At 37.2% G+C, this 27,346-nt stretch overlaps 5 protein-coding genes across 5 annotated transcripts; 2 read left to right on the plus strand and 3 right to left on the minus strand.

Annotated features, from left to right (window-relative positions):
* Nucleotides 1–1,331: 1,331 nt before the first annotated feature.
* On the minus strand, nucleotides 1,332–7,706 carry LOC103460927 (antigen peptide transporter 2-like). Its single transcript, XM_008403242.2, has 11 exons — nucleotides 7,105–7,706; nucleotides 6,766–6,880; nucleotides 6,552–6,682; nucleotides 6,252–6,457; nucleotides 5,040–5,237; nucleotides 4,806–4,934; nucleotides 3,907–4,095; nucleotides 3,578–3,751; nucleotides 3,282–3,441; nucleotides 2,868–3,004; nucleotides 1,332–1,556 (listed from the first exon to the last, which is right to left on the minus strand). The coding sequence occupies exons 1-11, from the start codon at nucleotides 7,610–7,612 to the stop codon at nucleotides 1,356–1,358; spliced, it is 2,148 nt and encodes a 715-aa protein (XP_008401464.2). The 5' UTR covers nucleotides 7,613–7,706; the 3' UTR covers nucleotides 1,332–1,355.
* Nucleotides 7,707–8,531: 825 nt separating this feature from the next.
* Nucleotides 8,532–11,458, minus strand: LOC103460923 (proteasome subunit beta type-9-like). Its single transcript, XM_008403237.2, has 6 exons — nucleotides 11,212–11,458; nucleotides 11,052–11,119; nucleotides 10,797–10,928; nucleotides 9,242–9,371; nucleotides 8,887–9,028; nucleotides 8,532–8,778 (listed from the first exon to the last, which is right to left on the minus strand). The coding sequence occupies exons 1-6, from the start codon at nucleotides 11,260–11,262 to the stop codon at nucleotides 8,651–8,653; spliced, it is 651 nt and encodes a 216-aa protein (XP_008401459.1). The 5' UTR covers nucleotides 11,263–11,458; the 3' UTR covers nucleotides 8,532–8,650.
* Nucleotides 11,459–12,413: 955 nt separating this feature from the next.
* Nucleotides 12,414–15,643, minus strand: LOC103460924 (proteasome subunit beta type-6-B like protein). Its single transcript, XM_008403238.2, has 6 exons — nucleotides 15,545–15,643; nucleotides 15,080–15,150; nucleotides 14,616–14,747; nucleotides 14,342–14,471; nucleotides 13,127–13,271; nucleotides 12,414–12,864 (listed from the first exon to the last, which is right to left on the minus strand). The coding sequence occupies exons 1-6, from the start codon at nucleotides 15,590–15,592 to the stop codon at nucleotides 12,737–12,739; spliced, it is 654 nt and encodes a 217-aa protein (XP_008401460.1). The 5' UTR covers nucleotides 15,593–15,643; the 3' UTR covers nucleotides 12,414–12,736.
* Nucleotides 15,644–15,664: 21 nt separating this feature from the next.
* Nucleotides 15,665–19,234, plus strand: LOC103460925 (proteasome subunit beta type-7-like). The gene is made up of 8 exons (XM_008403240.2): nucleotides 15,665–15,747; nucleotides 16,013–16,100; nucleotides 16,793–16,890; nucleotides 17,406–17,546; nucleotides 17,793–17,908; nucleotides 18,143–18,201; nucleotides 18,364–18,515; nucleotides 18,881–19,234. The coding sequence occupies exons 1-8, from the start codon at nucleotides 15,686–15,688 to the stop codon at nucleotides 18,990–18,992; spliced, it is 828 nt and encodes a 275-aa protein (XP_008401462.1). The 5' UTR covers nucleotides 15,665–15,685; the 3' UTR covers nucleotides 18,993–19,234.
* A 307-nt stretch (nucleotides 19,235–19,541) lies between these two features.
* Nucleotides 19,542–24,167, plus strand: LOC103460926 (proteasome subunit beta type-8-like). The gene is made up of 6 exons (XM_008403241.2): nucleotides 19,542–19,916; nucleotides 20,162–20,303; nucleotides 21,025–21,136; nucleotides 22,820–22,949; nucleotides 23,421–23,625; nucleotides 23,839–24,167. The coding sequence occupies exons 1-6, from the start codon at nucleotides 19,767–19,769 to the stop codon at nucleotides 23,925–23,927; spliced, it is 828 nt and encodes a 275-aa protein (XP_008401463.1). The 5' UTR covers nucleotides 19,542–19,766; the 3' UTR covers nucleotides 23,928–24,167.
* The last annotated feature ends 3,179 nt before the right edge of the window (nucleotides 24,168–27,346 follow it).

The following is a 27,346-nucleotide window of genomic DNA, read 5'->3' on the forward strand; positions in this document are numbered from 1 at the left end:
CAGTAGAAATATATATTATTTACTGTACAGTCACTGACCTTCAAATGGTACAGCAGGCGCAGAAGAGAAAAAATTACATTAGAACAATAAAGCTGTACAAAGTCTCACTTTAATATAAACTGTAAATGTGAATCTGTCTGTTTCATTTTTGGTTGAAACTGGGTTGTTCTTTGTTTTGTAAACTAACTAGAAGGGAGTAGAGTTTCCAAAAATTGTAGTTAAGTCAAATTAGCTGTATTTCAAAAAAAATATTATTCAAGTTAAAGTACAAAGTACGCTGCATTAAAGCTGTTGTTTTTTCTATATGTTACTCAAGTAAATGTAGCTAATAAATGTAAGTAGTTACTACCAACGCCTGCCCTTGAGACAGGTGACCCTAGTCTCAATTTTTTGATTGCACAGTTGTAATAAGATGGAGTTATTGTTTTCAAAGCTGAACTCGGTCTCAGGTAATCGAGGGAGATGTTTTGACCTAACTGATGAACATGTTACTGAGGCAGCTTTCCTCATTCCTGTTTCACTGCCAAAGAAAATCAAGCTTGATAATCAGGGACTTTCCAGGTCAGGTTGGACAATAAAACCCATCCCCCAAACGCTGAGGCTTGCCATCAATACTTCTTTCATTTTGTGTGCCACATTAAAGATTTGTGAGCTCGCCTAAATGTAGTAAACATATCAGATTCTGGTGAATACAAAAACCATAAGATCAAATCAGAACAATTATCTATTGTTTATAGCAACAAACTAACTGCTGAGCCTATTCATAAATTTAAGAAAGATAAATCTGTCAGTATGAACTATAAGGTGTTTTAATTTTTTTTAGCTGTTTTTTTTTTCCTTTGGTAATTTATGTGAGGAAAAAAAGGAAAAATCTTTGGCCAGAGCTTTTGTACGACTTCGTTCAATGGATCATAACTGAATAAACCTGGCAAAAATATTTTCATATTATTATAGTTTGAATCAGCAGTAAGTAATAAACTTTTGACAAAAAAGTCAGAAAACATTTTAGTTGCTGAATAATCTTTTATTTGACATATACCTATCGCAAAGCAACCTTTGTCTGTTCTGATAATAAATGAAGATTTATAACAACATCATTCACCTGTTGGGTCAATAATTTCCCAGAATATTAATCATAAAATTACATCATGAATTCAAATCTAATCTGAACTTCACTTATAATAGTTATAACAGTTTTTAAAATAAATAAAAATGCAATCTGTGAAAACACTTTTAATGTTCACACAAAACTGTCTGATATCTATTATGTACAAAAATATATTTGCCACAGGGCATAGAAAACACGTCCTTATTTTACATTTAGCCACAGTTTTAGTACATTTAATTATTTTACATTAGTTCACTGTCTCATCAAACAGCTCATGTATCAGTTTATGGTAGCTTCCCTGCTGCTCCATCAGCTCCTGGTGGGTCCCTTTCTCCTCCACTTTACCTCCTTTAACCACAACTATCTGATCTGCGTTCTCAATGGTCTTCAGTCTGTGAGCGATCACCAGCAGGGTCTGGTTAGGACAGCTGGCCAGGCCCTGAAGAACCTGCACAATGTCAACAACAAATAAATGCATAAATTGATTATTAATTTCTTCTGGTTCAGCTAAGAAATGAAATAGCTGAAAATAATATAACATAGTGTATTTGCAATGCAAATAGTCAACAGAAATCAGGGGAACCTGTAACCTGTTTGCTGGCTGCAGAGCATTAGATTTACAAAATCATAATGAATGTGCAATTAATGTATTTATTTATTTTCTGTCCATCTAACCCAACTTAAAACTCTTAAATGCATTGAGATTATATGTAAAGCACTGGAATATCAACCAAAATTTATATTTTGGTTGATATTCCATCCATCCATTTTCTTGCACCCTTTTTCCCTCAGTGGGGTCGGGAGGGGTGCTGGTGCCCATCTCCAGCCAACATTTCGGGCGAGAGGCGGGGTCACCTTGGACAGGTCGCCAGTCTGTCGCAGGGCAACACAGAGACACACAGGACACACAACCATTCACACATTTGGAGAGGCCAATTAACCTGACAGTCAAGTTTTTGGACTGTGGGAGGAAACTGGAGTACCCGGAGAAAACCCACCATGCACAGGGAGAACATGCAAACTCCATGCAGAGAGGCCCGGGCCGGGAATCAAACCCAGAACCTTCTTGCTGCAAGGCAACAGCTCTACCAACTGCGCCACTGTGCAGTCCTGGTTGATATTCCAAAATATCAATTTTGGAGTATCAAAATTGATATTTTGATATCAATTTTGATACTCCAAAATTGATATCAATTTTATACCAGGTGTCTCTCGTTCCGTAATTACCCTGTGTATTTAATGCCACCTGTTGTCTCTGTGTCTTTGTTGGATCCTTGTCAAGTCTTGTCTAGAGTTAGTCGTCTGTCGGCACAGTTGAACTGTGAAGTCCGGAGTCGGCGTCAGCTCTCTGAGGAGTCTTCCCTGATCAGTCGCTACCAGTGTTAGCTTTATCTACGCTCACTGTGCTGCCTGTTTTCTTGGACTGCTGCTTCCATCATTAAATTCATTGTTCATCTTTCTACCTGCGTCCTCGGTGTTCATTCTCACCACCACACACCGCTATTTCATGACACATTTAAGTGAGACAAAAAAGTAAAAAAAAAGAAGTAATCTACAAAAAAACATCTCTTGAATATTATATTAGTTATCAAAATATTGATATCAAATTTGAATATAAAATAAGTTTGTACCTCTGACAAACACCCTTCTGATTAATCTAATGTTCCTCATCACAGCCTGCTGCAGCAAGCTGTTAACATAACTGGATTTATTTAAAACAAAAGTAGATGCTGAGGCTTTCCCCCAAATCACACCATACCTTGTTCTCACTCTCAACATCCAGAGAGCTGGTTATTTCATCCAGAATGACGACTTTCGGATCTCTGACCAGAGCCCGGGCGATGCCGATCCGCTGCCTCTCGCTCTTAGACAACTGGCCGCCGCTCTCACCCACCTCTGGCAAATTAAAAAGATAAAACAACATGAAGAGAGGCAGCAGTGTGAACAACTAAAGAGACTCCAAACATATGCTCAAATTAAATACCCTGTCTAAACTTTTTACCTTTTGTTCACAGGTAAATCTGTACAAAACAAATGTCTAAAATAAATATAATTTTCTAACATCCAGTACCTTTTCTACTTTCATGAGCTCCTTAACTCTAGATATAAAATATTTTTGTTGCTTGCACTCAGCCATGTAAACAGGATGAGAGATGAAGTCAGACCGGTTTACCTGCGTCGTAGCCTTTCTCTAGTTGGTGAATGAAATCGTGGGCGTTGGCTTTGTGTGCTGCTTCCTCGATCTTCTCTTGTGAGCAGTCAGTGAGTCCGTAGGTGATGTTATCTCTGATGGATCCAGAGAACAGGACGGGCTCCTGGCTCACCACTGCTATCTGTTACATAGACTCTCATCAGATTATATGAATAACATTACACATTTATTCCCAGGATAATTTCAAAATAATGAAAAACAAAAATAAAAATAAACCAAAGCTGTTGTCAGGGAAGAGCACCTCACTGATTAAATACCTTTTTGTGGAAGAAGTGGTGATCGTAGGATTTCAGTGGTTCTCCATCCAGTAATATTTCTCCGTCTTGAGGTTCATATAATCGCTGTAAGAGACTCACGCAGGTGCTTTTTCCTTCTCCAGATGGACCAACCAGAGCGGTCACCTGGCCTGGCTTCAGCTCCAGGCTAAAGTCCTGAGACCAAAACAGAGACCAATAAAACACCACAACATGACGGCAATATTTGAAATTAAACTAGATTTTATAAACATACAAGTTCCTTTATCAGCTGCGTTAAAATGGCCATACGAGTTCCTCAAACTAAACCTAAAAATAACAGTTTTTCTCACCTGCAGTACAGTTTTCCCAGGGTTTGAAGGATAAGCGAAGTTCAGACTACAGTAGTTGATCCGTCCTTCCAACTGATCCGGTTTCAGTTTTCCGTCTGTGCTGATTTGAGGTTTCCGGTCTATGTACTCAAACACTTTCCCAGCAGCCATCACCGAGTTCAGCATGTCACCAAAGATGTAAGTAAGAGTCTGGAAGATAACAAACTATTAGACAATCTGGAGGAGCACTATGTGATGTGCTTCAAAATGGTCGCATTTTGGGGGGGTCGAGTTGCCTTGTAGTGTTGATGGCAGATTTGTTCAACAAAAAATAGGCCATCTCTGATTCAGACAAAAGACAAACTGGCCACAATAATTATAGAGAAACGGACGGGGGAAGAACAAAAAACCTAGAGGTAACCAGAGAAAAAAAACAGCAACAACCAAGTCAAACAAATAGAAATATTAACAATAGGCATAAGAATACTACTTTATAATACATATTGATGATAAAATAAAACAAAAAAAATGTATATGTCAACTTCAACCATAACCTAAACAGCAGAACATATTATAGTCTTAAGTTACTACAGGGGCTTCTTAAATGTTTGCATGTAATTTTCATCATCCAATGCTCAAACTATTCTGAGGATACTTAGACATTACAGTGCATCATTAAGCTGTTCATGAGTTTTCCTGAAGTTATAAAAGCTCAACATTCCTATTTGATGCAAACGTAGACCCTTATTTTGAAAATAAAATCTTGTAATTAGGAAAATAGTGCATGCTTATTAAACATAAACTGTATATTAAATGGTAAAAGCTTTTATTTTTGGTTTTTGGGTGTGTTTGAAATCACTGTTGCTTTTTACCACTGTCCCAATCAAAAATGTCAGCTGACAGCACCATGGTACACCCACCCTAATGTTGTTTCCTAGGTCTGACTGGTAGATAATGAAGGAAACCAGGTTCCCAGTGGTCATCTGTCCCATTTGGATGAAGAGTCTGCCATAGTACAAAATGAAGACCTGCATTCCCAAACCTGTCAACTAAAAACATTAACAAAGTTTGTTAAAAAAAAACAGGTGATATTCACTTAAAGGTTTTAATATTTTCTAAAATGTTGTAAACCCACAAATAAGCAAACCTCTTACCCTCCTTCCGAGCAGATAAATAGCTCTCACAGTGTCCCGTCGAATCTTTAGTGAGTGTGTTTCCAATAATCGTTTATCATAGCGATCAGCTTCATGCTTTTCTGTGTTGAAACTTCGAACCACACGGATGCCAAAGACAACCTCATTTGCGGAGTCATTTGTTCGAGCCATTGAGTCCTGCATTTCCTGAAACAACCTCTGAGAAAGGAGTAAAAGAGAGGAAAACAAAAGATTTCTGTAAACTGAAAGTTTTTCTGGATTTAAATAAGTGGACTTGACTTTTATACAACAAAACTACACTAAGTATATATTGATGCAACTTTGCATTTAGGTCATTTTTATTTTTTTTCCAACAGAGCAGCTCTAACTCATGATTTGCAAAATGTATGCACCGTCCATTAACAGTACAGGCAAGTACAAGTCACAGTACACAGAAAGAGACTCAGGCTGACACTTTCTGCTAATTTTGAAGCAAATAGTGGTGCCGTTTATGACTGGCAGTTCAGAGCTTATTCAACTGTACACTCTTGAAAAAACTAATATGGCTCTCCAGAAATTGAAGCCAGATAAATAGGATACAACAATGGATAGTAAACTTTTGGCTTGGAGTGATTTGATTGTTTGTCTTGCTTATGAATTCTGAATTTCATTGAAGGACAACAGCTGAAGGAGCCATAATGTCTTCATGAATCCCAGCATTAATTTATATTCTGTGTAACGTGATGCCTTAAAACTGTCAGTGTGTGAATAAGCATATAAAATATATGAATATTATGAACATTGCCATCTTTTGTCAGCAAAGACAGTGTTGTCAACCAGATTAGCAAAAGTTATTTTAGAGTTTAACATGACTGCAAGCAGCTTTGAATATGGGTTATAGATGTCTTTCTGTGCTACAAAAAATTATTCATAACACTGACATATTTAGATTAAAACTAGTGTTTTAATTTGGCCAATGTTTCTTTTGACTGGACGTTTGATTGACCTTTTAAAACAGCAGCGAGAGTCCTGATTTTAACCTGATAGAGGATCTGTGGAGGGAGGTAAAAATTAGGGGACAACAAGGAGACTTTCCAAACCGTATAATATAATACCAACAACCATTTGTTAATCATTTTTATGATAAATTCATGTTGGTGGGCTTTAGTTCACACTGGTATATAAAGGACATTTGAATGTGTACCACATTAATTCATTATCCACTGCTGCTACCTGATAGTGAGTGTCATACAAGTTCTGTATGAGACCGGTTATAGGTGTTTCCATCAATACAAGGAATGTGAGCTTCCACGACAGACTCATCATCAGGGAGATCATTCCCATCGTCTTGATAAATGTCCTCAGCATCACGTTGACATTCAGACAAACTGTCCTTCCTGTCAGAGTTGTGTCTTTAGACAACCTGGATGTGATTTCACCTGCATAGATAAGAAAGATGGTCATCAGTCATCCTATTATTGTGTTCTTTTCATTTCATTCTGTGTGTTGCAGTAACTTAGGCCAATATATTACCTGTTTTTACAGTTTCAAAGAATCCAATCTCCTGCTTGGTCAAAGCTTCAAACAGCTTCACTTTGATTCTGCATGTAAACGAGCTGATGGCACAAAGTAATATACCCCCTCTGCAGCCAGCACTCACAGAACTACAAAGCCAGAGAAACAACATGTACATTTTATACAGGCATGTGCAGGTAGACGCATTCAGAAGGTTAATTTTGTTTCATACCTTCCTACAGAGTACAGGCCCATAAAGAGGAGAGCTGTGAAGAATTGAGTCTGTTGGTAGTCACTGCCGAGGATGTCAATGACTCTTCCTGTGTAGAATGGGATGAACATCTCACCTGATGTAAAACAGACAGGCAAAAACAGGGAAACATAGTTTTGTCATTACATCAAACACACCACTACTGTGAAACAGAAATGTATCCTAAGCTATTTAATTTCTAAAGTTTTAGAAACACAACAACAAAAAAAAGACATTGTAATATTATGCAATTTGAGAATCACTGATAATTGGTTTGCACTGTTTTGTTAGCATCCTACCAATCATCTTATTTTTACTTACAGATAACTGCCAGTGACAGGAACACAACGCCTCCGAACAGTTTGGAATAATCAGGTCTGTACAGATGGACAACCCTCATGAACAGAACCCTGGACTTCTGTTTCTGGGCTTTACTCCCAGCCTCCTCGTCACTGTCCGGGATGGTGATCTCCCAGAACAGCGCCGCTCCCATCGACGCTCCGGCGAACATCAGCCAGCAGCGAATATCCGCCACCGGGCCGCATGGGCTCTCCTCCCGGTACAGAACCCTGGTTCCGGTCTCATACACCGCTGGAAGCAGACTGTAGGCTGTTATGAACCGGATCAGCAGCGGGCTCGGGTCTCCCAGAACCAGCAGAGTTGTAATAGTTACTGCTGACCATCGTAGAGCTGCTGAAAGCCACAGATGCGCAAAATGCCCCAAAACGCTGTGAATCCCAGCAAATCCTGATGCGTAAAATAAAGAAAGATCCACACAAACTGCTAAAGTCAGAGCGAAAACTTTGTGAATTGTTGTTAGAGCTGCCATGTTTCAGCTGCAGCCGTCCTCATATGACCTGCTCTGCTGTAACTGAAGCGTTTTAGTTCTTACTTTCAGTTTCATTTTCTAGCAAATTTAGGGGTTTCCCTCAAGTGCAGCGGAGGACTACAGTAGTCAGTATTTTTTGCTTTCACATTCAAAGATCGCCACCAATATTTTTAAATTTTCCACTTTTATTTTTTCTAATAAGGGGAATCTATAAATGGCCGTAATTACATTAAAAATATTATAATGCTTTCATATTTTACAATCTGTGACCCTAAAGATTTATGATCTAACTGAAAATTCCAGATAATGTGGAAAAAATAAATAAATGCATTATACATGTAATTAATTAATTAATTAATTAAGTAATTAACTGAAATGGCAACTAAAGTTCCAAAAACAGGAAGGTCCAAGATTACTTTCCCAGCAGCCATCAGAGTTCAGCATGTCACCAAACATATTGTCTGGAAGATAATAACTCTATTAGACAATCTGGTATGAGATGTGCTTCAAAGACACAGCATGAACCCCAGGCCAAAATATTTCTTATTATAATTCTTCTGTCTGTTCTGAGATTGTTTCAGCTATTTGTTTGTCTTTAAGATATAGAGGCTCAAGATTCTTGTTTTAATCAACCTCTGCACTTAAAAACAATCATATAGTATCATGGGTGCAACTATACAGCATAGTTCATTAAACAGATGTTGTATTCAAGAGACACATCATGTGAAATATTTTACCAACAAACTATTTTAAATAGTTACTCTTCTGCTGATAAGTGTAGTTTTAAAAACACAGTTGGTAAATTTTTTCCCCATTGTGTTATTACAAAAGTATAACATAAAGTTATAGTTTAATACTTTGTTTTTCCCCAAGTTGCAAAACTACACTTGAATAAAACTGTAAAAAAAAAGCTTTGAGATTCAGAGAGTACTACAATTTATTTTATTTTGATTAATGTACACTGGTTCCAGGATTGCAGCCCAACAGTCCAGTGAGCAGACACATGCATCGTAAAAAAAACTGACAATTAAAGAAAAATCACTGATCAAAAAAGGTTGGTAAGTCATTTCCCAGAATGACTTTCTCCTCTGTGCCGTGTTCGTCAATGGTGACCAAATATGCCACACCACCACTGGAGCCGTCACGGTTCATGGCCAAAGAGAGAGCTGCAGAATAAAAACAAGACAGTATACTTTGATTAAAAGATCTGTACTATGACGTGATGCAGAAAAGTTTTAGTTTGTCAGAAGAGATTCATAAAAAAAAACACCTACTGTTAACCACAAACTGCTGACACTCCTTCTTGTTCATTCCTTTTCGATACTCAGCATCCACAAATCCATAAACATAAGAGCTGCCTGAACCACCAACAGCGAAAGGCTGTCTGGTCAGGAGACCTTTCAGGGTGGCAAAGACCTGCAGGTCAGACAGAGACAAAACAAAGAAGAAAAAGGCAAAAATTAAAATTAAAACATATATCTGTAACATTAAGTGTGCTGATAACATAAGTAGCCATGAGTATACCTCAACAACTATAATGTGACTATAATTTAATGTGACTTTGAAAAGATTTTTGGCTTCTAAGTTGAATTTTTCATGCATTTGCTCAAACATCTTCACTTCACCAACCTGTCCTCCTCCTCTTCTGTCCCATCCAGCTACAATGAGATGAGCTGACAGCTCCTCCTTGTACTTGTATGAAATGTTCTTCACTAAAGTGGCAGCTGATCGAACCAGTGGGTCCTCACCAATTTCCATGCTGAGAAAAGACATATTCTTTAGAAATATTGTTATAATATTGATAAAACATATTCCTCAAACAAATCATATTGTTTCTTTTCATATGTCCCCTAATAAAATATTTGGTCCACACTACGTAATTCCTTCTGTATTTTAAACTCTAAAATAAAACATTTTTATTTATTTCTTTTTTACTAATGAAATTATTTGATATTTAGTTTATTTAGTTGTATTTGATTACATACAAGGTAATGTATCATTCTGATATTTGACAAAAATGTTTTGGTTGCTTAAATCAGCAACTTTTACAAGAAATGTTTTTCACTTTTCCTACTAAAATTATAATTATGTTGTGACAGAACAATATAAGCAAGATTATCTGAAAAAATTAAGGTTCTCTGCTTTTTCCCAGTCCTCCCAGTACTAGCTGGGGTTGCAAAAACCTGCAAGTACACTGCTAAGTCAGAAACAACCAATCAGAGTCAGGAGGAGGTTCCTAGCATTGCCAATCACTTTGTGTATGTGCCACTCACATCCGTCCCCTTGCTCTCTGCTAGCTACACCTTGTTCATCACAATGAACCTGCCATAAATGCTAAAGGTAGTTAGCATGGCCACCGATGGCGGCAGATAAACAGCTTTCTTGTAACTTTGATTTGTTCTCTTTCATTAGCACATTGAGTAACACGTACACAAGATTGATTGACGACTCTAAAACATTCCTCCTGCATCTGATTGGTTTTTGACTGAGCGGTGCATTTTTACACAGTAATACTTGGGAGGAGGTGGAGGAGCTTGATTTTTAACAGACTTTTCTCTCAATCCAAACACTATCAGGACATGGGAACAGTTTTAACATGTAAAAGAAAAAAACATATTTTTGTAAAAATTACACACCACAACTTTAATCGAAAATATAATCTTCTGACAACTGACACTGAGTCCAAAAACCACCAGTGAGAAGATTAAAAGTGAATCCAAACACTTCAAAATAAATCTCTCACTTTTACATAAAGTAAAATTTTTCATAACATTTCTCACAAAACTCCTCAGTTTTATGGTTAAAATTCCTCATGCTTTGTAATCAGAAATGAGAAGCAAATCATGCTGTAAAAGTAATTTTAAAACTGTTTACTATCTGAGATTAATGTGCATTTTTACATAAACAAATAACTAGGTTTAGAGTAAAAGAAAAACACAGATATTCACAAAAAGATGGGAAATAGTGTCAGAATATTTGGTAGTCAGCAAAATAATGAAAAGAAAATAAATTCTGTGCACCATTATTCACATTATGCTGAGGAAATTCTGTACAAATACTGCGTGGAAACACTAATTCACTTCTAAAAACAATGCTCAGTTCTTATTGTTTCCTGTAAACTCTGTGGAGGGTCTAAGGAGCTTTGCAGCAGCAGGTCCCTCACACCTGACCTCAGTCCACTCACCTGTGGACATCCAGCTGATAGTTCACCATCTCAGCGATGGTCTGAGCGTCTGCAGCGGATCCTGACAGGGCACAGTAGATCTTATCATGGAGTGGAGACAATTTATTCATCACCCTGTTCACCACGGACTCCCTGGACGGAAGAACCCAGTGAAATAATCAGAGAAAATCGGTAGCGGTGAAGGGGAGATATTTTAAATAAATTCACATAGAAGCCTCATTTACCTACGGTGTAATAAAGTAAAGTCCAACTTACCCTGCAGACACTCTGGAATCAGATCCCAACACGACGCCTCCATTAAACTCTATGGCAATTATAGTTGTCTAGAAACAAAATAAAAAATCATTTTAACGAAACAACTTCGCACATTAACCATCCAGAAAGTTTCTTAGACATATTAAACTCGTTTACTTACTCCTGTTTTCACCTCCTCGGACAACCATTGCGGCTCTGCTTCTCCCAACATGGCAGACAGTTTTTAACGACGACACCGACAATAAAATACAGAAACTGACTAGAAGTGAAAACAAAGCGACGCGCAGGGACCAGTTTGACCCGGTTCAATACTCATTAAGCTGAAGAACACTGATGCTTATCGAAGCCTTTTGTGTATCAAGCTAGCTTTAGACTCAAATATCAGACTCCATTTTTTTTCTGAGTAAAACCGAAATTGAAACCTAAATTCTTCCTCCTCTGCAGTGAGGACTGACGGGTCAGACAGCTTCAGATTAGTTCTCATGTTTCTGCTACTTTTAATGTTTTATGCAAACCAAATGTTTAAAACTTTATAGTACTTTAAATGTCATAATTGCTATTAAAATGGTATTTTAGAAGCTATATTCACAGGTTATGCAGCTGTTCACTGAGCCATGTTTGTCGTTGAAGTGTGATCCTGTGTTGATGCTTTTTTATGACTTGTAAATTTGGGCCCTTATGTCAAATGTTTAAATGGCAATGTGACATTTTTATACATTTATTCATTAAAAACAACATAATACACATTTTGAACCTGTTACAGCATTTATCGGCTGAATTTTATTTCATTAATAATTACAATTTACATTCGGACTATATAAAGCCTTCCTTTATTTTATTTATTTCTTACTTTAGTTTTTTTATTTAATTTGTGAAGTGGTCATACAAAGTCTGAATGTCATTGTCAATTGTAACCACTGCAGTGTAGCTAAGTACAATTAAAATGTCTTGATTTTCTGCATGGAGTTTGCATGTTCTCCGTGTGCATGGTGGGTTTTCTCCAGGTTCTCCGGTTTCCTCCCACAATCCAAAAACATGACTGTCAGGTTAATTGGTCTGTCTAAATTGCCCTTAGGTGTGAGTGTGTGTGTGCATGGTTGTTTGTCCTGTGTGTCTCTGTGTTGCCCTGCGACAGACTGGTGACCTGTCCAGGGTGACCCCGCCTCTCGCCCGGAACATTAGCTGGAGAGGCACCAGCAACCCTCCTGACCCCACTGAGGGACAAGGGTGTAAAGAAAATGGATGGATGGATGGATTTTTGACTATTTACAAATGTAATACTCTAGCTAAGACAAGAGGAAAAATAAGGTGATGAGAAATAAGAAAATGTTTTATTTTCACAATTAATACCAAACACTAGTATGTTAGAAAATGAACATTTATTTGTTTCTTTGTTTTTTGGGGGTGGGGGGACAGGAGCAGCTCAGCAGCTGGACAATTCATAATGACCAACTCAACTTAGCTAAAACATACAGGCTCAATTGAGTTATTTAATTCCTCATGTAAGATTAACAAAAGTTCAATAAGGCAACAAACTAATTTTAATCTGTAAAATCTGAAGATGACTGAGGAGTTTTTTATATTGCATTCTTGTACATGAAAGGAAACTGTGGCCTTGAAACTGACTGTTCTCTAACAAGACTTAAAGTGTCATTCACACAAAAAAAGTAAAAAAAAAAAAAAAATCATTCATCATTGAATCTTGGCAGCTTGTCTCCAGGTACAACCACATGCTCCACCCCTTTTTCCGTTATCACCACCAGGTGAGCAACACCCCCGCTGACGTTGTCCCTGCCCATCGCCAGAGCAAGAGCTGCGGAGAAAAGAGAGGAAAGGAAAAAGAGAACAAAACTTAGGACAAGTTTAATACTGAAAAAGACAGATCATACATACATGGACTAGTTGGTAAAATGTAATAACAGATAATGAAAATATACATTTATACTTCCTGTTGATCACTTTTATGTAATTAAAGTGTAATATTTTCAAAACAAAGTTAAGCCTTGATAAACACCATTTCAATGAAGAAATTATGAATATGTTTGAATATTGGTTTATAATTTATGTATTAGTACCATTGGTGGCAAACTGCAGACATTCCTCTCTGGTCATGTTGGGTTTGTATTTAGCATCAACGTATCCGTAGATGTAGGTGCTTCCTGAGCCGCCGATGGTAACCTGCTGACTGATTAACATCCCACCCAGAGACACAACATAAACCTGGAGAGGGAAGAAAAACATCCACAATGCAGTTAAAGGAGTTTGAACAGATTTCAAAGTATCCATACACCTTTACATTTCTTCTTATTTTTTCAGTTGATTGCAGCCAGTAGCCTTCAAATATCACCTAAATGGTACATGGACTGTACTTATATAGTGCTTTTTTCAGTCATTTTGACTAGAGTCACATTCACCCATTCGCACTCACAAAAGCTCACGCATTGATACACCAATATGCAGATCTGTAAGTAATTTTGGGGTTAAGTGCCATGCCCAAGGGCACATCAACATAAGGAAGCTGGAATCGAACCTACAACCTTCCGATCACAAAATGACTACTCTTCCCTCAGAGCCACAGTCGCCCCTAAAGATAAATAGAGTTTTGCTGTGGCTGTGAGGGGGAGCAAAAATCAGGGAAGCAACCAAAAGGCACATGCCAACTCTAGAGGAGCTGCAGAAATCCACAGCTGAGGCTCAATAATCTGTTCACCAGATAGTCATGTGTGATGCACTCCACAATCAATTCTTGACCGATGAGAAGATGGATGAAGCTAAATACAGGAATATTCTGGGAGAAAACCTGTTAGAGTCTGTAAAAGACTTTAGACTGAGGCTGATATCTACCTTTCAGCAAGACAACACTCCTAAATATACAGAGCTATGACAAAATGTTTTAGATTACTTTAAAAGGGCATAGTCAAAGTCCAAACCCAACTCCAATTTTTAATCTGTGGCAAGAAATGCTGTACATTTAATCTGACTAAACTTGGGCAAATGTGTGAAGAACTTCAGTCTCTAGAAATGTAAAGTTGAGCAAATAGATGTGCTGATGTAACAGGAGAATAAAAGGCAGTTCTGAGTGAACGCAATACATAGCATATATTTTTTTATTTTTGAAAAAAACTGAAAGCTGTTTGTAATTTCCATTTCATTATGTACTACTTTGTGTTATTCTTTCTAGACAAAATCCCAACAAAATACATTAAAGTTTGATGATGTGTTTGTGTAACAAAATATTGAAAAGTTGAAGCCATATGAATAATTATTAGAGGTTCTGCACTGTGACCAACCTGTGGTCCTTTCTTGCCGTCCCATCCTGCTGTAAGGAAACCAGCCTGCAGCTCATCTTTGTTTTTATAACACAATTCTTTCAGAATGGATGCAGCTGCAATCACCAGAGGAGGACTCTCCATCTGTACACTGTAACAGAAAAAAATATAGATATATTATACAAATAACTATATAACTTAGAATGGACACTGCAGAAAAAAGGAAATATACGTTTTTAATATGAAAAAATATTAGTTTTTCCCTCTTGTATGGAAACATGCTGGGTGTATTTACCTGTGAAATGACAGGTGAGACTTTGCTGATTTGATGACGGCCTGAGCGTCTGCAAGTGAACCAGCCATGCAGCAGAAGATCCGGTCATGAACCTGAATCACCTTGTTAATGGTTTTAGAAGATACATATTCCCTAAACAAAATGATAGACAGATTTATATGTAATATGCTTTTTTAGAATATTTTTATTTGATACTGGAAACAAATTGCTTTGGGTTCTTATTCTCATGATCACTTCAAGTTCAAGTATATTTTACTATTATATTGCTTCTGTGATGGNTATATACGCACATATATAGATATGTGCGTATATTTTATGCATATTTATAAAATCAGAACTGTAGGCTAATGTTTTGGATGTATATGATTTTGTACATAACATTGACCTATATGTCATCATATATTTAATCTTGAATATATCATTCTCTCTGCTATAACATCATGTAAAGTGACCCTTCTCCTCACCCTCCAATTGAAGCTCTGGAGTCAGATCCAATCACGACCCCTCCATCAAATATGGCAGCCAAGATGGTGGTCTGAAGACAAACAAAAAACAGGAGAGAGAGACGATAATCATAAGATAGACAGGTTTAACGCATGCTGACGCATCCATTCATGCAACCTGAAAGAAGCTATGAATCCTGGGAAGTGGAGTTCTAAAACTGTAGTGCGAAGATTTTAACCAAAAATGCAAGCTATTTCCTCTAGGAACTTTGAAATGTACATTTGTATACGAGCTTAAATGTGAAACCTTAATAACTCACGATAAAGCATTATCTAAATGATCAACCATGATGCCAAACTGGTAACTACTCAGTTTGACATCACTTTCACTTGTAGGTAAAATCGGTCTCTCATTTTTACTCTGTAAAATTGTACAAGGGAAATAACACCATATGGCAATTATTGAAACCATGTGGATTTACTCACCCCTGTGCTGACTCCTTTGACTTTTGAGTCCGTGTAGTGTTTCTCCATTTTCTCTGTAAAATCGAAAGAAAGGAAGGATCCGTGACGCTCAGAACAGCGACCTCAACCGAGACGCGCAGGGAAGCCGCAGAAACATCAGCTATGGCGCTGTCAACTGTCCTCGAAACTCCCGGAGCTGGGTTTAATTTTGAAAACGCGACGAGGTAAGAGCTTATTTTTGACGATCATCGGTTAAAACAATCTATTAGTGAAGAAAATGATTCTTAAACTGACAAATAAAGCAGGTTTACACCTGGATCAAAAGCGAAAGTAACTTTTTTCCTTCTTGTTTATCTGTTTTATCAAATGTGCACAATGAAACTCTGCGTAATCTTAGTTGGTGCTATTATTTAAAAATAAATATTTTACAGATAACCATATAATCTCCCACCTGCACCCCGCTCTCACCCTCTGGCGTCTTCTCTCTAGAAATGCTGCGTTAGAGGGTCTTTTTGAAGGAGGACAGACTCCAAAACCTCTGAAAACTGGAACCACCATAGCAGGAGTTGTGTTTAAGGTGAGTGTTACTGAATTAAAAATAACAAAAATAGCTTAATAGTATATTATAAGTTAACATACAATAGGATGTTTGAAAAATCACAAACAAAAGAGTTATGTTTATTAAACAGAGTTAATAAAACTACAAAGATTTTGTTTTACTCAAATTTTAATAAGCAGGTGCATCATCTATGAGTACACATCAAACATACAGCTGTATGACAAAAGCTTTATAGTTATTTGAGATGATGCAATAATCCATCCATCCATTTTCTTTACACCCTTGTTGTCCCTCAGTGGGGTCGGGAGGGTTGCTGGTGCCCATCTCTACCTAGCGTACCGGGCGAGAGGTGGGGTCACCTGGACAGGTCGCCAGTCTGTTGCAGGGCAACACAGAGACACACAACCATGCACACACACTAACACCTAGAGACTAGAGACAATTTAGACAGACCAATTAACCTGGCAGTCATGTTTTGGACTGTGGGAGGAAACCGGAGTACCCAGAGAAAACCCATGCATGCACAGGGAGAACATGCAAACTCCATGCAGAAAGACCGGGGCCGGGAATCGGACCCAGAACCTTCTTGCTGCCAAGCAACAGCTCTACCAACTGCAACTGCACATTAAATATGTTTAAATATTAAACATATTTAATGTAAGTTATAAATAGTTTTAGTTAAACTATCACTTTTGTGTCCTGCTGTGTAGGATGGAGTTGTCCTGGGAGCCGACACAAGAGCCACATCCAGTGAAGTGGTGGCTGACAAAATGTGTGAAAAGATCCATTTCATTTCTCCAAACATGTAGTAAGTTTGATGAGTTTTGATTGGAATAAACAGAAGTGAAAATATGATATGGATAAAAAGTTTTCTATAATATCTAACCATCCATAGGATGTTACATCATTTGTATGCCACTTTTTATTTCCTCCGATGTAGATTAAAAGTGATTATAAATAAAGAGTAATTAATAGGATGGTAACAATTTGAATAGTTGCTGCATGGCTCAGGACTGTTTGTCTCAGTCTTTCCTCCATATACTTGTCCTCATTTTCCTGTTTTGGCACCATTTGCTGCATTTGTAGTCATATCATTTTTAATAGAGAATCTATAAAGGAAATACATATATCGCATGACATGGAAAGTGTGTTAAGAAGGGTATTAATATAGAAATTACAAACCACGTAGATCCCTTTTGTTTCTAAAGCAAAGCTTAAACTACAAATATAAGTTGCTACTTCTTTCTTCCTCATTCTAGAAAGCTAGATCCCTCCTCTGGTTTGTCTGTTTTCTCATCATTATTTCATCTCCTTGTATTTTAGTTGTTGTGGAGCAGGAACAGCAGCAGACACAGAGAAAACCACAGATCTTCTGTCATCCAACCTCTCCATCTTCTCACTGAACAGTGGGAGAAACCCTCGTGTTGTCATGGCTGTGAACATCCTGCAGGATATGCTGTACAGGTTAGCACTTTGTGCATGTGTCTACAGCTTTGACAATATGTTGGAATGACATAAAAAAAACAGGGTAACACTTTATTTGAAGGGGGTGAATAAGACTGACATGACACTTTCATAAAAACCTGTTATGAACATGAATAAGCCTTCATGAATATTTATGAGTGTTGTCATAAAGCGTCATTCATAACAGTATTATTTCTTGTTATTTTAATGTTTGTGTGTTAATCTTATTTGGTCTCTTATCCTCAGGTATCACGGTCAGATTGGTGCCAACCTGATACTGGGAGGAGTGGACTGTACTGGTAACCACCTGTACACTGTGGGTCCATATGGAGATGTAAATAAGGTCCCTTACCTTGCAATGGGTATGAAATATAATTCTGCCTAATAAAAAGTATTACATTATTACCAACATGTATCCCTTATGTTAAAAAGCTGCAGATATGCCCTTTTTGTTGTTTAAGTAATTGAAACATGTTCTTCATGTATTGTCTTGTGTCATTTTGTTTTTTAATATGCTAGAATAATTTTTTGTTTTTATATTCAAGCTAAGATTAAATAACGTCAGTTTCGAATCGTATTATTTTGTGTTCATACAGGATCAGGTGATCTGGCTGCTCTTGGGATTTTAGAAGATGGGTTCAAACACAACCTAGAGGTATTTTAAAATGCTTCTTTCCACTTGGTGAAATACTATTTTTTCTGTCACTCAATATCATCCACAAAATTATTTCACCCTGTGGTTTACTCCACTATATTGCAGTTCAGTCTTTGTCTGCTCATTTCCTTCTTTCTCAGATTTTTTTCCTCTCTCTCTCAGCTGGAAGAGGCGAAGGAGTTGGTAAGATCGTCCGTCCACGCAGGCATCATGAGTGACCTCGGCTCAGGCAACAACATCGACATCTGTGTCATCACCAAGCAAGGAGTGGACTACATCAGGCCCTACCAGGAGTCAGAGTACAAAGATGAGAGGTAGACTTGTATAACTCTGAGTAATTCTCTGCAAAGGCTTTTAGAAGAGTGGAATTTAATTAGTTTTTAAATGTGTCTTCAAAACACTTTTCTTTTGCAAATATTTCTCAGGATGGTTTCTCAATTTGTGCCTGTTTATGTTTTGAATTTTGAACAAGTTGCCACTTTATTGTGCAAAGCAAAAATGTTAAATTAAGATGTATATTAGAAGTATTTTACATTTATTACATCATGTAAGGTAAAATATGATTTTGTGATAAATGTTTAACACATTTCAACTATACAGTACAGTGTGAATGAGAAATGTCATAAATTATGTTCAAAATGATTCCACATCTGATTGTTTCTTACTCTTACTTTTGTAGGAAAATGAAATACAAGTATCGTTCCGGCACGACGAAGGTCCTGACAGAGAAAGTTGTGCCATTAAAGCTGGAGGTCGTTCAAGAGACAGTGCAGAAGATGGATATAGCCTGATATCCAATAAAACACTCTAATAAAAACCAAAACACATAAGCGTCAAAATAATTTTCTACGTTTTTTGTTTGTTTGTTTGTTTTACAGACTTTGGATATGATGGTGTAACCATGCAAAACATTTTTTAAAACATTTCTTTCATTGTCACTGATTCTTTGGAATAATTCAAACACTGTAATGGGCTACTGCAAGGATTTAAATGTGTAAAGGTTGTTAAATACAGATTAAAAATTTTGATTACAGATAGTTGTTTTGTTCTTGATTTTATTTTCAGCACTCTGATTCATTTAAGCAGCACCTACACAGCCTGTTATTATAAATCATACAAAAATGACGCATCTTTAAAGAAATAATTTCACATTTCATTGATATAAAATCTATACTTACCTTCTTGCAACCCAATTTCTGCTTTTCCGCATGGATACCGATGATGCCGAAAAAGGTGTATTTCCATTGGGTTAAAAGATGTTAGGCATCGCTCATTGACAAAACTTTACATTTAAGCCGAATAGACATTTATTTGTGATATTTTAAATAAAAACATACAGTGTGGTGAATATACACATGTATTCCGAATTTATTTATGGATAAAATACAACTTATGGGATTAAACTATGGTTTACCATAAAACATTTCACAGATTTCTTTCACTTTCGGATTCTTTGTCACGTATGAGGAAACAATCCACGGAGCTGTGAACTGCCGTCGTTGTTTCAGGAAATATTAAAACCTGTAACAATATAAAGTTACATTATAGTCTAATCTTCTGACAAAATGGCTCTTGTTGAAGTTAGTGGTTTGAAACCTTTTTCCGAACCAAGTGCGCAGATTTTCGGAACCGGACAAACGCATCTCGTCGATCGAACTAATCATTACAGTTTTGGAACCTCAGTTCATGAATTTGCTGTTCCTGTGGGAGAAGAGGTGAGTATTATTTTTACATTAATTTAGAAACAAGAACACAAAATGTTATAATGTAGTGCACTGAGGCGTGACGTGTGCAGAGTCGTTTTACGCGTCTCTTGTAGTGGATCGTTAGTTTAAATGATAAAGGCGATTAAAAGTGGCTATATGAGCTATAAAATTACGGCAACTAATATTTGATTCTCATTTTTCCATAAATGGTGTTCAGAAACATTAAGCCATATTTTTGTTTTGTTTCATTGCAGCCCTCAGGGTTTCTGACCTCCTGTAACAAGGAGGGAGGGGTGAGTATTGAGATGAACCACGGAACGACCACCTTGGCCTTCAAGTTCAGGCATGGAGTCATCGTGGCCGTGGACTCCAGAGCCTCAGCTGGACGATACCTGGGTAAATAATATGGGTCAGGGAGAGGTGGGACAGAGGTGCAGTGGCTTCAACTGAGCAGGTGCTTTGAGTTTAAAAAAAAGACGACATAAGAGTACTTGTTAAAGTGTAAAGCTGGAATGACATTTTGCAATTGTTTCTGCTGATTTTCTTTTCAATCCCATTTAACTGCAAAACATGTAATTACTCATTTACTTTATACAATGAAGTTCCATCCACAAAATAATAAAATTGACTTTGTATAAAATGGTACCAAGTTGTGTTTACTATAATAACTTAAACTCATAATAATATGCTTAACAATTAAGTTGTTTCAAAAGAAAATGTTAAAAGATTATCAGTCACTCTGAAGCATTCTCATTCCTACATATATAGTTGTGATACTCTAACGAGTACAGCCTAAATGTAAATTTATTTCAACATTTCTTTATCCTACTTTGGATCAGCTGATTCTTAGGCATCAGTTAATTTTTTGGCACCACTGACCGACAGCTGTTAGAGATTTATCAAACAGCAAGCAACAACAGTGGTGTGGACGTTGTTTATATTTTCTAAATGTATTCAACTATTATTTTCAATAAAAGTTTAAAATAATAATGAGGAAGGAGCACCTGCTATTGCTCTTCATAACAAGAGTAACTCATGGAATGGCTCTTTTGTGTGACACTGATATACTTTAATCCATGATGTTGGTTACAGAATCTTTTTTTCTTTGACATGACAGCATCCAACGATGTCAACAAGGTGATAGAGATCAACCCTTATCTATTGGGCACCATGTCAGGCAGCGCTGCAGATTGTCTGTACTGGGAGAGACTCCTGGCTAAAGAGTGCAGGTTTGTTCTGTTTTTAATTTCTAGATGCTCAGAAAAAATTACTTATTATCATATTTAGAATTGAAATTTAAATGTTTAGAAATATTTTTTTTGGGCTTCCTTTACTTTCTATTAAACATGTAATAATGTTAGTGTTGTGGTATCTGTCTCTATTTCTGCGGAATATTAGTTGCATGTTTGGTAAAGACATGCAAGTAATTACATTGCTGTTTTGTTTTGCAGCAATGTAAAGTAAAGCACAAAAAGTATTGCTCCTGTACTGATTTGACAAATATGTTTATTATTATTATTTGTAGTAATAATAATAAAAAAACATAAAAGCTTCCTCAGATTAAATCTTTTATCCACATTTACTACTTTTTTTTCAAGTCACTTCAAAATATTCTTGCCAAGCTTTGTATCTTGCCAAAACAGTCTCTTGTTCATGTGGGTTGTGGCCCAACATTTCCAGAAATGAGATGCATGTTGTAGTATCTGATCACACATGAGGACTTTTCTGGTAATGTGCAAGAGAACCAGCTGAGAAAAAGAGACATTGAGTTCAAAAAGCAGGTTTTATGTATGGACTTAAGATGCATTATCAGACATACTACCACTGTGATCTGAACATGCCCATATGGGAAGACAAGCATGTGATAATGTAAACTTGGAGGAGAGAGTGTTGACCAGAACTCTATATACGGGGTGCTGTCCGTTGATTGCAGGGATTTCACTACAATTGGGCCAAGATTTCCTTGCAATTAGGTCATGCTGATTTGGGCTGCAGTACTGTAATAAAACTTTGCTGTTCAACCAAAGTCTGTAGCATGTAGAGTCTTTTTCCAGCAACGTTATCACACCAGCATCAAGAGAAGGTGGATGTAAGACCCCACAATGGGATGTTGCTTTGTTAATATGATCAAATGCTGTTTTGAGTATGGAATGACATACTGGTTCTATTGAAATTCCTCACACATAGAAAATTGTCTTTAAAGTTGAAAATTATATTTTGTTGAATTGAATTCTCTTTTTAGAGAATACTCTTTTTAGAGTATTCTCTAAAATAACTCCTGTGAAAGGCTTTATGCTGTGCTAAGAGGCTTGATTACCCACTATGATCTGATGTTTTTATTAAGCTACATTGAATCACATGCTATTTTACATTTGTTTATCTTTTTTGATGAGACCTTGCTGTTTGTCTATCCCACAACTCAAACAAGCTTGGTAAGAAAACATCTTACCAGGCATGTTTTCCAAATTGGTGTATTAAATATTCTGTATGCCCAAAAGATTGGACCAGTTTGTCTCAACAACCAATGAGTGTGCTGGACAAATGAGTACCCAGTACCTCCACATCTGGCGAACATGTTGCTAGCTGTTGTGGATAAGCTAGCATACATTGCTGACCTCTGTTATCTTTTTCTCATGGTTTGTTATTTTGTTGTGCAGTGAAATTAATTTCATATGAGTGTCTTTCTCATTCAGGTTAGTCACTTTTATATTATTTCAATTGAAGGAGATCTTTGGTGTTGTCTTAAATCACCAGAAATCCAGTTATTGTTTGCACTTAGGTGATATACTCTTGGTTTAAAAAAAAAAACTTGGGTAAGCACATTTGTTTTGGGATAAAAACTATATTAGTTTTACTTTTTATCAATTAATTTACTCATTAACTGTCGTGTTTTTTTATTTTTATTTTTTCAGGTTGTACAGACTGAGGAACAACCATCGGATCTCTGTAGCTGCTGCTTCTAAGCTCTTGTGTAACATGATGCTGGGCTACAAAGGCATGGGCCTTTCTGTGGGGAGCATGATCTGTGGATGGGACAAAGAGGTAAGCTGTTAGTGGTTGTTTTACCTCCCATATTGCTTAAGTCTTTGCATAACACTGTAGGTTTGTTTGAGTTTATCTCTTCAGATTTAGATGTAGTTGTTCTGGTTCTGGTTTAGTTGAATAAACCTCAAACAACAGTTTGAGGTTTATTCAACTAAACCAGAACCAGAACAAAGTCCCACATTTGGAAACAGGAGGGACTCCTGGTAGCAGAGGGAAGTTTCAACCAACTCTAAAGCCAAAACATAGTTCAGAATATTCTGAATCTGAGCTAGTGACAGGAAGTAGGAGCATCAATGGTAACATCTAATCTCAGAGAAATAAAGCTCATCACCAAAGATAAATCGAGGTAGGGTTAGTGCAATCAATATTAAGTTAGTGTTTGATATAAATTGTGTTTTGATATGAAATTGTGGTTACATCAGAAATAAAACATCATTAAAGATCAGTCAAAACTTTTGTTTTCTGCAGGGCCCTGGTTTGTACTATGTGGATGAGAATGGGACTCGTCTGTCTGGCCGGATGTTTTCTACTGGGTGTGGAAACGGTTACGCCTATGGAGTGGTGGACAGCGGCTACAGAGAAGACATGACGGTTGAGGAGGCGTATGAACTCGGCCGTCGAGGCATCGCTCATGCTACTCACAGGGATGCTTACTCTGGTGGAGTCGTGAACAGTGAGTATATCTGAGAAATAGTTTCAGAAATGATGAAATATGCATGTCAAGGTTTTTGTGCTGTTTGTTCATCTATTTTTCTGAATGGATTTCCACAATATTTCCCTCAAAATTGATTTTTGTGGTAACTGTGAACTTTGTATCATGCGTTTAGAGAAGTGTGTGCACCTGTATTCATTTGTATTTCTTCTCTTTCTATGTGTGTTTGTGCAGTGTACCACATGCAGGAGGATGGCTGGATTAAAGTATGTAAGGAGGACGTCTCAGAGCTGATCCACCGTTACAGAAAGGGAATGTTCTGACTTAACTGCTCAGAGCCCAGACAAACCTCAATAGTCTTTTCTCCATGAATGTGTAACCAAAGTGAGGGATGATGATTTTTTGGTACAATAATTTGAGATGTTATACTGTACCTGAAGGTAAACTTTTTACAAGCATTCATAGTTTAGAAAAGTTGTTGTACTAGAAACAAAAAATGTTCAAATAACTCCAACAAATTAATACAACCAACATCATTCTGATTAAATAATGTTAATGTTAAAGTGACTCCTTAGTTGTTTTTATTAAAGTATGGGGTAATTTCTCTGCCATAAGTTGAGAGTACACATTTTCAGTCTGAAAGCAGGACTTAATGTCTTTCTTCTCAAAACTTGTAATGCTTGTACTCAAAATTTTTGCTCTCTTTCAAATATTCACAGAGCTTTCTCAAACCTTTCTCTTTGTGTTCAAAACTTGTCTGCTCAGATCAAATCTCCACTTGCAAATAATTTTCTGCTCGCTCTAGGAAAAGAAAAGTAACGTCACCTGGAAACCTCTCAGCCTATATACTGCAAGTATAGTGCGTTTGTTTCCTTCTAGTGGGTGTGCCAGCGCTCCTTCCTTCCCCACCTCTTCCCCCATCTGTCCAATGGCGAGTCAGAATTTGAAGTAGCAAGGGTGGATTGCTATTTGTGTGTGTGTGTGTGTGTGTGTTGTTTGAAGCTTGATAATGACACCGTGTGAATATCCATCTTCAAACTTCCAGGGTTCTTTGAGATTTTTTCTTTCACCTTTTACTGTTTAAACAATGAATGAAAGAGAAAAGCCTTATAAAAAATGTCCCTACATTAATTTGTTTTGGTATATGACAAATAAGACTGTCAAGGAAGATTAGACAAGTGAAAGTTACACCGTAAAAATAAATTAGTTGAATCAATTTAATTGAATTGTTCAGTTGGTGACAAGTAATTCAATTAAGTTTATTCAACTTAATTTATTAAGTTTAACCAACTCAATTCATGTCTATCCAACTCAAAAAATACAAATACATAAATACATACTTAGAAGTAGTTAGAAAATACACACTTCTTAAAATGCACTCTCAAAAGTGTGTTTCAAACAATTAAGTTCAATGCCTTGTTTGTATTACGTCTAATGTCATGACGCAGGTTTCACCAGGGGCAGATCCTGTACCAACCAGCATTCTGTTGTGGTGCAGGGATAGAGCGCAACTCACATTAGGAGACCTTAGTCCTCCACGTGGCTGTTTCAGGTTCAGTTTTGGCCTGATGACCTCTTTATTACTGACTTTCCTGTCTAACTACTCTCCAATAAAGGCCGACAAAGCCAACCTTTGCAAAAAGAGGTCATTTATTATTTTCCTTCTTTACTTGAAGTAAACTAAATTATTTGAGTAAGAGTGGCTTAAATGTGTCAAGTTAAACCAACTTAATATGTTGTTTTGAAGTTAATTGAATTACTTGTTAGCAATTGAAGCAATTCAATTAAGTTTCAAAGTAGACTGAAAAAGTTTTTCCTGTAAACTGAAAAATATAAATTTTTCAGTGTACAGGATCTTTGAAAAACTAAAATAACATGTTTACGTTTACAATCATCTAAGTTCTAGCTGTATTTTAAGTACATTTTGAGTGATAATGTAATTTTGGATATTTTAGTTTTTCAGTTTAGAACAACTTAAATGTTTGAGTTGACTTTCTGTAGAATTTAATCAGAGATTTGAAGTATTTATTAGAAAAAATGATTTGAGTAAGAGTGACTTAAATTTGTCATGTTAAACAGCATGTCTTTAACCTGAGTCTGCTACTGGGTGTGGTTCCCACACTATGGAAAACATCTTGCATAGTTCCTGTTCCAAAAAAGGGTCACCCAAGCGAGCCGAATGATTATAGGCCGGTTGCCCTGACATCTTACGTCATGAAAACATTGGAGCGACTGGTCTTGAACATGATGCAACCCCAGGTGCAGAGCATTAAGGACCCTCTTCAGTTCGCCTACCGAGAGAGGGTGGGTGTTGAGGATGCTGTACTTTATCTGCTTCATCGTTCCCTACTTGGATGGAGGGGGCTGTTTTGTGAAGATGCTCTTTTTTTACTTCTCCAGTGCCTTCAATGCCATCCAGCCCCATCTTGTACAGGAGAAATTGAACAGCATGGCTGTGGACCCCCATCTGGTGCGCTGGATAACAGACTACTTGACCAACAGACCACAGTTTGTCAGGATAGTGAACTGTAGGTCCACCATTCTGACCAGCAACACAGGGGCTCCACAGGGCACAGTTCTTACGCCCCTTCCCTTCACCCTCTACACCTCTGACTTTAAATACAACTCAGCTACATGCCACATGCAAAAATTTTCGGACAATACTGCCATTGTGGGGTGTATAAAGAAGGGTGGAGAAGGGGAGTACAGGAGCCTGGTGAAGGACTTCAGAGCATGGTACCACAGGAATAAACTCCAACTGAACATCTCTAAAACAAAAGAGATGGTTCTTGATTTTCGCAGGGTGCCCCTCTTGCCTCAGCCTACCACCATTGATGGCGTTGAGGTAGAGGTGGTGAGGACATACAAATACTTGGGCCTACAACTGGACAATAAGTTGAACTGGTTCTCCAATATAGACAATGTGTACAAAAAAGCACAGAGTAGAATGTACTTCTTGAGGAGACTGGCCTCCTTCACTGTGCTCTAAGCTCCTGTACATGTTTTACAAGTCCATTGTGTCTACCGTTATATTCTATGCAGTTGTTTGTTGGGAGGGCAGTGCAAGGAAGAGGGACATACAGAGATTGATCTGCCTCCTCCGCAGAGCTAGCTCTGTGGTCGGTGTGAGCCTGGAGCCTGTGGAGACAGTGGTGAAACAGAGGACACTGCCTAAGCTCAGCTTAATCCTGGAGAACACAAGCATCCCCTGCATACTGTTCTCTCCAACCAGAGGAGCTCCCGCAGTGACAAGTTTCTCTCACTGGGATGTTCAACTGAGAGGTTTAAAAACTCTTTTGTCCCACGGGCCTTTAGGCTTCACAATGCAGTGATTTCTGGGAGGGTGAAGGGAGGGAGACGGAGCAATTAGCATTTTAATGTATTTAAACTCTTTACTAGACCACTGTTTAATGTATGTATATTATGTACCTTTTATAGATGTTTCCAGTAGTAAGATTTTTAATGCTGTGTGGATGTGAATTAATGTGTGAGCAACAGACAACCTTAATTTCCCTACGGGATTAATAAAGTTTTACCTAACCTAATCTAACCTAACTTAATCTAAACACACTTAAGTTATAAAAACTTAGTAAATTGAGATGGATAGACTTAATGAATAGAGAGATAATGAATGAATGAATGAATGAATGTATGTATGTATGTATGTATGTATGTATGTATGTATGTATGTATGTATGTATGTATGTATGTATGTATGTATGTATGTATGTATGTATGTATG

The sequence above is a fragment of the Poecilia reticulata genome, unplaced genomic scaffold (genome assembly GCF_000633615.1).
Source record: "Poecilia reticulata strain Guanapo unplaced genomic scaffold, Guppy_female_1.0+MT scaffold_343, whole genome shotgun sequence".
Taxonomy (NCBI): Eukaryota; Metazoa; Chordata; class Actinopteri; order Cyprinodontiformes; family Poeciliidae; genus Poecilia; species Poecilia reticulata.